The sequence below is a fragment of the Calypte anna genome, chromosome 1 (assembly GCF_003957555.1).
Source record: "Calypte anna isolate BGI_N300 chromosome 1, bCalAnn1_v1.p, whole genome shotgun sequence".
In the NCBI taxonomy this organism is placed as follows: Eukaryota; Metazoa; Chordata; class Aves; order Apodiformes; family Trochilidae; genus Calypte; species Calypte anna.
Window position 1 is genome coordinate 106,620,380 of NC_044244.1, and position 13,693 is coordinate 106,634,072.

General features: G+C 35.3%; 1 protein-coding gene across 3 annotated transcripts in view; it reads left to right on the forward strand.

Annotated features, from left to right (window-relative positions):
• The window catches only part of ITSN1 (intersectin 1), a 129,826-nt gene that overhangs the window by 51,186 nt on the left and 64,947 nt on the right, over positions 1–13,693 (forward strand). For all 3 annotated transcript variants that reach the window (XM_030469413.1, XM_030469412.1, XM_030469414.1), the window contains exons 10-16: positions 1,442–1,579; positions 2,523–2,638; positions 5,893–6,155; positions 6,815–6,964; positions 7,137–7,277; positions 12,148–12,235; positions 12,596–12,735. In XM_030469413.1, the coding sequence (XP_030325273.1) occupies positions 1,442–1,579; positions 2,523–2,638; positions 5,893–6,155; positions 6,815–6,964; positions 7,137–7,277; positions 12,148–12,235; positions 12,596–12,735 (1,036 nt within the window). The remainder of the gene's footprint in view (positions 1–1,441; positions 1,580–2,522; positions 2,639–5,892; positions 6,156–6,814; positions 6,965–7,136; positions 7,278–12,147; positions 12,236–12,595; positions 12,736–13,693) is intronic.

A 13,693-nucleotide genomic window follows, 5' to 3' on the forward strand; every position in this document is an offset into this window, starting at 1 on the left:
CTTACCCATCTGCCTTCTCTGTGTGGGTATCAACTGTGTTATCACTCTGATGTGGCAGTTTAATGGCATTTGCTTTCTTTTCTAAGCATTGGTATTTTTATTTTTTATTATTTTTAATTTTTTTGTTTTTTAATTTTTATTTTAATCTTATTTTTTTATTTTTATGTTAAAAAGCACTCTCTGTCTCTAACAAAGCTACTATAAGGAAAAAAAATAACCTGCCTAATCACCCAGCAGGTGATTAGCCAAAAATACTCTGCTTGTTATCAGTACTTAAGTAGGTTGTGTGGGCAGGTGAGTGATGCCAACATAGTCCAGGAGTTCTAAACATAACTCTCTTAATTCTTGACATTCAAAACTGCCAAGTCCATTGAGATAAGGAACGGATTTTACAGTTTTTGTTATCCTAAGTAATTCTCACTTTCCCAATACATAGTCTCTAACAGTGGAACAGCTGTTGCTATTTTCTGAGGCAAGATTTGTCACTCACTGACTCAAAACCACACAAAGTGAAATACTCATGTGCAGGGTGCCAGCTATTCCGGAGCAGCTGTTTTGGTATTTCCGTAACAAAGATGTAGGGTCAGACTGTCAGGATGGCTGATCAATTATATTCTTGCATGCTAGATTTTCATTTACTGGCTTGTTCTTGTGCCCTAGATGAGGAGCTCAGCAACAAAAGCATGGATCAAATAGGACTAAAACTGTCTTCCAAATTTAAATCCCATAAACAAAGTCCTGTGCCTTGAGACATCAAAGGAATGTATCAGTTGCTTACCTTTGATTTTTCACAGTAGTATGGTAGATTTTCCTGTGTGATTGAACTCCAGCATGTTAGGGAAACAAAGCTGGTGTTAAATTTAGTCCAGTGCCACCTTAATATGAGCAAAAGCATTTTGTGCATCTGATGGAGCACTGGGTTTATGCCATCCAGAGCTGTTACTCCGTAATTTTTTAATATGTGTATAATGCTAAAGTGTTTTTGTGCTTGTCAGGACTAGAATATTGATGGCTTTGATTTTAATGCAAATGTGCGCACTGGAATGTGAAATGGGAGCCTCCAGGAAAGGAGGAGACTAAACCAAAAAGTTTTATGAAATATGTGAGCTGATTAATTTCTAATATGTAGAGAATTTTCACAAAGTGTTGAGGAAGACTCCAATGATTAATGTTACTTATGTAGCAAATGGTACAGGCAGCACTCAAAGAGAAGTGAGTAAAACCCATGGCTATGAAGATAGTTTCAAGAGAGATATGCCTGAGAAATTTGGGCAATAGTGAAGTATTTGGATTTTGCCTTTTATTTGTTTCGTAGAAATAGTTGTGTGAAAAAAAAATCGTGAAAAAAATTTAATTTGGAACCAAATACATTAAAACCATGCATTTTAAAAGATTTTTAATATTTATGAATTTACTTATTTTGTACTTCTCCTTTAAAAAGGAATCTTTCTGATATTGATCAAGATGGAAAGCTAACAGCTGAAGAGTTTATTCTGGCTATGCACTTAATTGATGTAGCTATGTCTGGTCAGCCGCTGCCACCTGTACTGCCTCCAGAATATATTCCACCTTCATTTAGGTAACTGGTTATAGTTCTTGTAATCTCGTAAATTTTTATTTCATTTAGGAAGCTGTCCTGTGAGTATAAAGTACAAGGAACTGAAAAGTAACCACTCTCCATTTTGTACTGCATCAATGGCTCCAGAGAGCCTTCTTGTGGGAAATGCTTCTCTGGTTTTTTGGTTCTATTACAAGTACTGGATGCTGGAAGTAGCAAGAATTCCTTGTAAGAATGCAGGTTTAGTCAATGTGTTATGCTAGCTGATCTTCCAAACTTGCTCAGTCTGGCCATATAATTTTAAAGTGTTACACTTCATAGTTTATACTTACGTAGAGCAAGTGGAATGTACTGGAATTCAAAACATTCTATGAATTTATATTGCAGCAAATTCAGGTGTCTTTTATACAGTTCTATCTGTGAATAGGAGTGTTGAGTCATTATTTGTATTTCTTACACTTTTTTTGTGGAGAAATAGGTGGGAAGATAGTAACAGAAATGGAAAGAAATGTTTGCATACAATCATAGCTCCATGTTCTTTAATTATCCTCCTGAGTATTACACTTTTTTGTTTATTTCACATGGGGTCTTGTTTTTAGCCTGACTGTAGTGACCTCTTCCTCTATCTTTGCAACTTTTGCTACAGTTGAAGTTGACATTTCCCCAACTTCAGATGGATCACAAGTAAAAGATCTTGAGAACAGGGTTGAACACATCTGTAAGTTGAATGGTGTTCTGAACTTTGAGCTGGGTTTCTCAGATCACCAGTGTGTGTGCTCTTGGGACTCTGGAGGATACTGTTATCTTAGTGGCAATAGCAGGGTAAAATCCTCTGGGCAACACTGGGGGAAAATTAAATGTCATTAAACATTAGATCGTTGCATTTAATTTATCTTTAAGTCATAAATAAATTTGGCATGCATAAGTTCTTTAAAGCAATTTGTAATTATCGTTTTGCTGACAGAAGAGTGCGCTCTGGTAGTGGCATTTCTGCTGCAAGTTCAGGATCTGTAGACCAAAGGTTACCCGAAGAACCAGCATTAGAAGAGGAACAGCAGCAACTGGAAAAGAAATTACCAGGTAAACAAGCACAAATGGAGATTTATTGTGTGCTGTCGTCAGAGAGGAGTTACTGTCAGCTTGTATGCTGTGGATTTATAAAAGCTTGTTAGGAAATGTTTTCTTTCCAGGCCAGTTTGTGACGTGTCAGAGGCATAACCTGACTTGGTTATGCCAAGCCACTGCTTGGCTCAACTAATTCCTGACTGCCCTGTGATCCTTTGTATTAGTGACAGTGGAATTGTTAGCAACATTCAGGCTGCTTATCTTGTGCACTCTGAACAGAGGCAACGCTTTGCAGCCCTCTTCCAGTTCTGCCATCAAAACTTTTTACTATCTCCATCTTCTGGCTTAGGTGTAGTTTGGCTTATGTGCTCATTTAAAAAGACCACAATACACATACAGAGGCCTGTTTCCTTGCAGCCTGTATTAAAGAATAATTTTTTTTTAATACAAGCTTTAGCAGCTCTACTTTTCAGAAAATAAAAGGAAAAAAAAATAGAAAAAGAGAGAGGGGAAGGGTAGAAAGCCTCCTACATGCTAAGTGGCTAAGTGCTACGAAACTTCTGATCATCCTCTCAGTCTTCTTTGTACTTGCTTTATTTTTTCTGTTTTATTCTAAGATGACCAGAACATTACACACTAGCAACATGACAGATCTATAATGCCATAATAATGCTTTTTTGTTTTGTTTGAAATTATTTTTCAGTTAGTTTAATTGATTCCTAAGATTGTATTGTCTCTTTAATCACAGGTTAGATCCAAGTTGAAGTTTTAGAAGACTCCATAGTAGTGTCAACATCCTTCTACAATGAGCTTTAGAACTCATGACGATGTGTATTTAGTTAGCATAATTTTTATTCTCTGGGTACACTACTCTCTATTCTTTAACATTTGAATTTCCTCTACTACTTCATTTTCAGGTCACTGTTTTATGAAATTCTTCTAAAGCTCTTCACAGGCTTTTATTTTAATACCATGACTATCTGGCTTCATCTCCAGAAGCTGTCTTGTTACTTCTCAATCTCTTGCAGTAGGTATCTTTGAAGCAGGCTACATAGAATCTTTCTCTTGCTGTCCAAGTTTGTAATTTATTTCACTCCTCAATTCTAATGTTTTAACTATTTGTTAGTTCCCAAACCTTCTTTCTCTTTCTGGACCAGCTTAGCTCAGAGGATCTGCATGGGGGCAATTCAGATACCAGTCTTGTCTTTGGTTTGTCTTTTATAACTCACTGCTGCTGGCAGTCTGCTGGGTAATTCCTGGCTGTAGGAGGATGAAGGGAGGTAGCAGGGACTGCTGAAGCAGATGTCACTGAGGTCTCACAATGAAATGTTTGGTCAAGGGTGTTAGTATTTGCTCTTTGAAGGCTAAGTCTTAAAAGTCCATGGAATCAGAGGATTTTGGTATGCAATTTGTAGTGTCAGGAAGGTTTCTGTCAGTTTCTTCAGTAGGTTTCAAAATCATGGAAGTTTTCTGTTGACTTGATATACTTTTTCAACTTGCTTATTGACAAATTTGACTTGAAAGTGTAGTAGACTTGAGAGGCAGCTCTTTCCTGCCTTGGTTCTTTCATGGTATGATGTTTAGTCAGGTATACTGACCACCTTTCTGTCTATTGTAGCCTCTGCTACTTTGTCAAGCATGGGAGTAGACCGACATGTCTGTAGCTTTCGGGGTCATAACACTGTCTTTAAGACTGGTGTTGCACTTGTCGTCGTCTAGCCTTACAGAAGTTTGATGTTGTTTGAAGGATGGATTGCACAGCACAGCTAGTAGCTAATGAATTTTGTATTTGATCTATGGATTAGCATTATCTGGGCTGGAAACCTGTTATTTTTTTAAAATTTATTTTAGCTTTAAAGCATTTCTGTTTCCTTATACAGCAAAGTGTCTAAGCCTTAGTGTATTTAATGTATAGGTTTTCCATTGAAAACTTATTTGTAATAGTGAATGTTGCCTTACTAGCTTTGTTAAATCTGTCTAGGCCTTTTTTGTTTTCTTTTTCTTTTGAGACATTTAAAATAGTTTTTATTGTAGGCTTTAATAACTTTTAAAACCTTTCTCTTAAGCATTGTAACACAAGGCAATAGGTACTTAGTTAACTTGCTAGGAGTCGATCTATTATATTTTTGTACTTTGGATATGATTTGTTTTGTTTTCTCTGGTAGCTACCTTGATTTTGCTGAGTAACCATAATAGCTATCTTAGAATCTGGTGTTTCTTCTTAGTGCTATACGTTTTCTGAGCCTTCAACACATTTTTTAATTACCATGCTATTTGCAAATGTTTTGAGCTTCTACCTATTCCTTTTAACTGACTTTCTTGACATAAATTTTTTTTTCCATTTTTGATTGGTTTCCTAAGTCAGTGGAGTTATAATCACATTCTCAACCTTACAGTATGAATCATCTTAATATTCTTTGAACCCAGTGGCAAATTTTTAAAAATTTAATAGACACCAAAGTGGTTACATTTTTTCAAGTTTTATGAAAATTGGTGATTGGCAATAGGAAAAGGGTCAAACTTAGGGAAAGACAGGGATTCAGCTGGTTCAGCAGATGATGGGCCAATGTGTCAAACAGTTAGTGCGTACACAATTTGAAATAAATATGCTGTCTTTTCACTTGCATGCCAAAAATCTAAATGTTGGGCATGCAGAGAGAGAGATGTAGAATATGGAGTATGGGAAAGGGACATACATGGTATGAAATCTGCAGGAATCAAGTCTTCCTGAGAAGATCGAGCATACCATTTATCTTCTTCATAAAAACTTGAGCATACCATTTCTTTTCCTGACAGTAATGAGTAGTTTTATGAGACTATCAAGTTTAAATACATCCTGGTCATTTGCATAATGACTTTTTCATAGTATCATCAGCTGAATTCTTTGCTTTGTAGCAATTGAAGTGTTAGTGTTATCAAATGTATAGAGGAACCTGAGATCCTGTGTCCTCACAGATGATTAGCTGGTGAATGGCTCGTCTAAATTATACCTGCTTAAGAGGCTTTGTGGAAAAACCTAGAAGCCTGAGGAATTGGGACTGACATTCCCACCTTGGTTTCCTAAGGATGTGGTTCTAAGGGGATCCACGATATAAATTCTAATGATAAAATTTAGAATTTTCTTTAGAGCTGTATTATCAGTAGTTGAGAGCTGCTTCTAGTACTGTTGGAAAGTTGTCTCACTTGGGTTGAGCATATATGGATTTGTTTTTATTTTTAAGTCAGTGGCAGCTTAATTCTCCTTTGTCCCATGTTTTCACATATGAAAGTTACATTTGAAGATAAAAAACGGGAGAACTTTGAACGTGGCAACCTAGAACTTGAAAAAAGGAGGCAGGCTCTCCTGGAACAGCAGCGCAAAGAGCAGGAGCGTCTGGCACAGCTGGAACGGGCAGAGCAGGAAAGGAAAGAGCGGGAGCGGCAGGAGCAGGAACGCAAAAGACAACTGGAGCTGGAGAAACAGCTGGAAAAACAGCGGGAATTAGAGCGGCAGAGAGAAGAGGAAAGGAGAAAAGAAATAGAAAGAAGAGAGGTAACCAACTGGATAAAAGGGACGTGGTTATGTCACTAGCAGCTGTGTTTGATTAGAACAAAACCTAACGTGTACACTAAATATTTTGCTGTCATTTTTAGTGTGCAAACATTTAAAGAATGAGGCTAAATTTCTGGGGGTTTGAAGGTAAAGAGGGTTTCATCTATCTATTTTTATGGGAAAAGAATGAGTTAATTTGTTAAAGAAAACACATAATGATTAATCTAAAAGCTATTATTTTCCACATTGCCAAATAATGATGCATTCGGTGCAGTAGCATTTTATTCTTCACCAAGATGCAGTGCCTAGCACTGGAAGTTGGCAAGAGATTTGATACTATTCTAGTAAGTTCTTGAAGTCTTAATATGAAGCAACATGTTAAATCAGAAAAAAAGGATCTTGGGAAACTGATTAAAATGGAGTGATACTCTGTTTAGTCATCTATCTGCTATACAGCAAAGCTTGAAATTGTCGGTGCTTTCAAGTGAGCACTTAAGCAATTGAGGAACTTTTTGTCTTAAATAGAGGCACATATTTAGTCCACAGTTTAGCAGTACATTTATACTAAAGTTTTAATTGGATACGAATACCAGCAATTAGAATAGTTTCTCAGAATAAGATTTTTTGTTTGTTTATTTATTTATTTTAAAATTCTACAGGCTGCAAAACGGGAACTTGAGAGGCAGCGGCAACTTGAGTGGGAGCGCAACCGTCGGCAAGAGCTCCTTAATCAAAGAAACAAGGAACAAGAGGACATAGTTGTTCTGAAAGCAAAGAAGAAGACCTTAGAATTTGAGCTGGAAGCTCTAGTAAGTGGTTGTGTTGCAAATCAAACATACAGTCCCAAGAGTGACTGTAATAAAGTCATGCTTATTTTCTATAATTTCAACTTTTAAATATGGAATAAAAGTACTTTTTTAGCTCCTGACTTTCATGACAAACCATTCTGGTAAAAATTATGCTTTCTCTTTTTTTCAAAAGAATGATAAAAAAAATCAGTTGGAGGGAAAGCTTCAGGATATCAGATGTCGGCTGTCTACCCAAAGACAAGAAATAGAAAGTACAAATAAATCCAGAGAACTGAGAATTGCAGAAATCACCCATTTGCAACAGCAGCTACAGGTGAGAAAATGTTCTCAAATTTGCTCTTATCATCAGTAAACATTCCACCATATATGATACATTGTTCCTCATGCGTAGGGAATTGTAGATAATTTGTCATCTTTTAAATTAATTGCTTCCTACACTTGAAGGTATGTCTATGATTTAAATCAATTATTGGTCAGTAATGGGCTTTTCTACCACTACAAAGAGAATCTCACACACATGATATGTGGGCTTAGTCGTAAAGCCTATCTTAAAACCAAATCTTACTGTCCATTTCAACTTTCTAAGCATAATACAGTACATGAATGTGAATAAAACCAGACCTTAAAAGTAGAGGTTTTTTATTTTATTAATGAGTATATTTTGTCTTTTTTCCCCCTTCTTGCTATTGAAGTTGTGTGTACACTATTACATTTTTTACTAGACATTTTTCTTTTGGCAGCAGCTTGCTATAAAGATTATAATTTAGGGATCATTCTTCACAGTGTTTATATCCAGGTGATGAGAATAATAGCAAATAAAAATGCTACTGAAGCATACTTGTGGAATAAACAACTGACATTGTTTGGCTTGAAACCACTCTTCTCTCTTTAATAAAATGCTCCTGTCTTGGCAGCTGGAAATTAAATCAAATAGCATTGAATCAAGTGTAGGGTATGAAGTTACATTTAGCAGTACTTCCTCGAAGAGAAAAAAAATAATGAAAATAATACATTTGATAAAGTATGTGGAAAAGTCCCCATTTACCTGAATAAGTTAAAGACTACCAATCTTACGTGCACAGTTTCCATGTAGAAGCAACAGCCACCTGAATTACTCTCTAAACATTCTGTTCCAAAAGCTTTCCATACAAATGATCTAGGGTACAGTAACTCACTTCAGAAGCTACTTAGCCATTGATAGATAAATGTTATTTCAATGAGTTGAATGGAATTAAAATCCTGCTTTTGTATCATTCATGTGAACTAGGTAGTATTTGTTCAGTTAGCCTCTGTAGTAAGAAAAGATACAATACCTTTGGGCTTCTGTCATAATACAACAAATTAAGAAGGAAAAATATGTAACAATAAAAAAGCTGTAAGTCATTGATGTTATAGTGAAGATCAATGTGCTACAGTTGATACAGGTTCCCATTATAAAAAACATACTAGAAGAAGTGAAAAAATGTTACTATTATCAAGAAATTGCAATGAGATACCACAGCTGGGCCTAGCAAATGGAAGGTGCAGAGCGAAGTAAAAAATGGGAAATCAACACTATTGGATAGTAGTGTTGTAATGAAATAAGTAATGAGAAAGATAATCTATCTGGAACTAGAGGTGGTTGCTCATTAAAATATACTAGATAAACAAGGAGCAATGTTTTCTGTAGATTCACTAAGAATTTTTAAATAATTTTTTATCATATCATTGTCTGATCGTAGATGTGCTTCTTCCTTACCTACAGCTCTCGTGCATCCATTTTAACTGTGTCACCATGATAGGAAAAGTTATGGAGGACAGAGGGATTCTTTACCTTCCTAACATTGTACTACTTATTACCCAGTCATAATGGTTGAAAAGCAGATTACTTTTTTTTTTTTTTTTTTGTCTTCAGCATTTTGACATCACTCTGAAATTTTATTGAAACATCTGGTGAAGTACAATGAATTTTGACATTTTTCTACATTTTAATCTTGTTGTGGAACCACTATTATATTTATAGTGATTTTTAACTGTCTCTGGTTGTTTTAATTAGTACCAGATGCTATGTTCACTGACAGTGACTGTAAAAGCACTTCTGTAATAAAAATTATGCTTGCCTTTCTTGGCAGTTACTTTGTTGGATTTTTGGTTTTGAGGTGTGGTTTTATTATTTGGTTTCTTTTTTAATTTTAACAGCAATAGCTGTGGCTTTGTGGTATTGTATTATATTTTCTCAGGTGATCATTGATCTTTTCCACTAATATTTCAGTTTGTGTCACTTGAGGGATTTATCACAATTGTGATCCCAGAAAGTGTCACCACTGAGTAGAAAAAGCCAAATTTCATCTGCGGAGAACTGAAAAGAGTGGATAGCTTTTTCCTGAAAAAAATATTATTTCCTCAAATATCCTGTAAATTTGACTAATTTCTCTAGGATAAAACCTTTTACTTACTAAAGCAGTAAGTGTCTTTCAAGAAGTTGATTTTGATCCTCTAATCTCTGAAATAGATTAAAAAGTCAACGTTGTCAGTTGTCTTCGTAGGATGATAGATCTTCACTTGGAAATATTTCAGTTAAATAAACCAGACACTTGTTACAGAAAGATGATTTAGTTCTAAGAAGTAATTATTCTTTATCCTACTAATTAGTTTCAAGATGATGTTTAATCGAACTTGTGAAAGTAATTGTATAACAATTAATCTTGGGTGATGAAAATTTGTACTAGTTATATGAACCTGTGGTATCTGACAGAGTGGTGTTTCCAGGGATATTTGGCAATATCCTTACCAGCCTTACCAACATCATAAATGTGTTTGAATCATATTCATACTGTATGCAGGGCTTGTGCTATTTACCTGCAGGGATTATTTGCCTCCTTGATAAACACTTTGTCTCCCAAGTAATTTGTCTTTCCTCTGAAATATTGGAAGCAGAGTATGAGGCAGATACTTAAGATGTATAGCGATGTCTCAGTTCCTCATATGCCTTCTTGCTGAGGGTGTAGGATCAGAAAAGAAATTTCCCTCAGTAGGCTGAGAGGAACTGGACTTTGTTTGCCTTTCATTGCAATATGGGACATTATTCAATTCTTGGAAATTTCTTGTTGCATGAAAGTTCTTTGTTAGTAATGCTATTAATTTATTTCATTTGTTTCTTCGGTGCAATTAAAGGTTCTGGAAAAGTTCTCAGAATGTTGTGGATGCTGTTGGCATACGTGCTTGTTGTATGGTTGTGATTTGAGGGAGCAGAACTTGGCTCTCACAATCCCTTGGCATTCTCTGTCCTTCAGTACTTGCCAAACTGTTCTGCATATTAAGATTGAGGTGACTGGAGTTTAGAAGTAGTATGGCTTTAAAAATAAACAACTAAAGTTACAATTACATTCCACCCTGAAATACTGCCCTATGTTACTTTTTGTGTGTGAGGATTATTATTTTTTCTGTAAATTCCATTTTATTCTCACATCCATTCTGCTGTTTGACTTATCTAAATGATTCTTGAATTGGAATGTTAAAATTTTTGTATCGTTTTGTCCTGAAAGGTGATTTCCTTTCCTCATTTACTTGAGGGTTATCCATCACTTAGTCTGTTAGATGTCACCTTTCTTGGATTTCTACTTGAAAACTTCATGATGCCTGTATGCTATACTAATTTAATGATATTGTTTAAATTTTTCATCTCAATCTATGGCATGGGTCACGTAGGTGTTTGGGTTGGGGGGGGTATGGTGGAAGGAAAAGTGTAAACACAAAGGACAGTGTTTGGCATGTAGCTGAAGAACATTGTAATAGTGATCATTGGGAAGGAGACAGACCCTCACAGGCCCCCCACAGCATCCCCTCTAATTTAGAAAATACTGCATTATTACTGTTTTTCATTTGATTCTTTGTAGGGAATAATAGTCCTGTGATAGGAGCATCTGGCCTTCAAGATATCCTTGAAGGGCTGGAAATGATCTGCTGATGTGATAGACAGTGCAGCTGAATGTGAGGGACACATGTAATTTACAGTAGTCAAATACATAGTTTTCTTAATTTCAGTACTCTGAGAATTTCTAAAGTCCATGACTCTGCTGTGCTGTCTAAGTATATTATTTGGAATATGAAGAGATTACAGTAGTTGGCAATCATTGTATAATCATAAAATCTGTGCTGTACACTGCAGAGGCCCAATCAAAGCCATGAGTAAAGTGGGACACCTACAACGGTGTGTCAGTGCTGCCAAACTTGTGTTCTTGTCACAAAAATGAAACACTCACTCTGGTGTTAAGCAATTAGGTGACGCTTCTTGTTCGGATCATATCACATCATTTGCAGTCCTTCATGACAAATTGAAATGGTCAGATACTGGATTCCTCAAAAGCCTGCAATTCAAGACAACTGCTGAAATAAGATGCTATGTCTGAAAGCTGTGAAGTTGACACAGAGGTGGCTTTTCTGAAATAAGGTGTTTCACATCATGCTTCTATATTGTGTTATGACAACTAGAAGTTGAAGGTCAAGGATTCTGAAAAGTGTCTGATATAACACTTCATCCTCCATGGAGTGCAAGGATTATATATAAATATATGATTGCCCAAAGGAGTACTTTCTGATCTGCAGAGTCTCCTGTAGTATACTGGTGAACAATGTTATGACTGTGTGTTGAAACTGAGAGAGATCATAATTACCTTTCAAGAGTGCTAAATCAAGAGATCCAGAACTCAAATTTTCATCTAACAGAGCTTTTGTTTCATGGCTTTTGGTCTTAATATATTCCTTTCAAGTGATAGACTTTCTCTTATCTTCTTTAAAGAAATTTTATATATTTATCTTTCTATTATTGATAAAAGTTAGTATTAATTTATTGAAATGAGAATTAAACAGTTACTAAGTACTTGATTTATCCTTTCCTGAAATCTATCATTGTCATTTTGCCCTGAATTTAATGTAATTTCAAGCCAAGTCTTGTGTTCAATGAGAATTAATTCTCAAGTAATATGCTTAGATTTTATATACACACTTTTTTTGGCAGAGAATTACTTCTGAGTGGTAGTGCCATATGGATAGTGGTTGGGAAATACCAATACTATCTAATTTAGTGAGAGAGAGTTATTTCAGAAGAAGTGAGAAAGAGAAGTCTTAGGGCTAAGGTCATTCTCCACTCACCTTTTTGCTCGTTTCTCCTCTTGTTTTCTATCTCCTCATTATCCTCTATTCAGGAATCTCAGCAGATGCTTGGAAGGTTGATTCCAGAAAAACAGTTGCTTAATGACCAGCTAAAACAAGTTCAACAGAACAGTTTGCACAGTAAGTATATTTTTGTACTTCTCTGAGTTTGTGTACATCATGATGCTGTTTTTATAAAACATATATACAACATGTATATATGAAGCACAGTGTACTCCATAATTTCTCTTTGTGTGTTGCAAGATACATGCTGAAAAATCATAGAATCATAGAATAGGCTGGGTTGGAAGGGACCTCAGAGATCATCGAGTCCAACCCTTGATCAACTACCGCCACAGTCACTAGACTATGGCACTGAGTGCCATATCGAGTCGCTTTTTAAATGTCTCCAGGGACGAAGAGTCCACCACAATGTTTCTTTCTATGACCTAAAATTCTCTGTGTAAGAAAAAACTTATTTGACAATATTTTCAAAAACAGGAGATTCTCTTCTTACTATCAAAAGAGCATTAGAAGCCAAGGAACTAGCACGTCAACAGCTTCGAGACCAGCTAGATGAAGTAGAAAAAGAAACCAGATCTAAACTTCAGGAAATTGATATTTTCAATAATCAATTGAAGGTAATTCTAGACTTTTTTTTCTTCTAAATTATTAACTTAACTTAATGGAGAAAATATATCTTTTATATCTTTTTCTTTAAAGAAAATACCATTCAGCATCCAAACTCAATCAACTTTATCTCTAGAATCTGTAAGAATAAATTTGAGCTCTGATTCCAGATCTATGATTGCTAATATGAAATTGCCAGTTTCTGCCTTTTTGCATCAAAGAAGTGCAAGACAATAGTAAGTAAGCAAATCAGCTGGAATTAGTACTTCAAATTGAAATCTTTAATAGAGACTTGATTTTCTACTGACACACAGAATTTTTATCTGCTGTTTGTAAGCTTATACTTGTTCCTGAATGTAGTTGTCTGTTGTTTGTGGCTTCATGCTTTATTGATCAGTCTTTTGTTAAAACTGTGTGATTTTTGTTTATTTCTGCACAACAAAATTACAGAAATTGCAAAAGTCAGTAGAGGAAGTGTTCTTCAGAAAGAAGTTCTAAATCAGTCTTCAGTTACAAACTTTTAATACTGTCATTTCTTCAGAAAGTATTCTAATGTTAAAATACTTTATCTGCTGATTGAACTGATGGTTTCCCCCGAAAGATGACTGGAAAAATACTTAGTTTCCTGCAAGGTGTATTAAATTGTGCTACAAATATTAGAAGAAAAAGCACTATGATAAATACACTAATGTTTCTGTAGTTCTTTTGAAATTAGATCAGCTATGATAACATTATATGCTGTAGGATGGAAGGCATGTTTGAATTTAAGCTACAAATAGTTTGTTTTTGTATTAAATATGTTAATAATTATAGGAAAAATTAAAAGCTGTAGACCACACCACTGCATGTTTCAAGGCCAATTCAAGGATGACTCTCATGATCTTAGGCAGAGAAGTAAAGAGAGGAAAATCTCTGCAAAATTATAAAAGACACAGGACAAACAAAATATTCTCAATATATTTAAAAAGT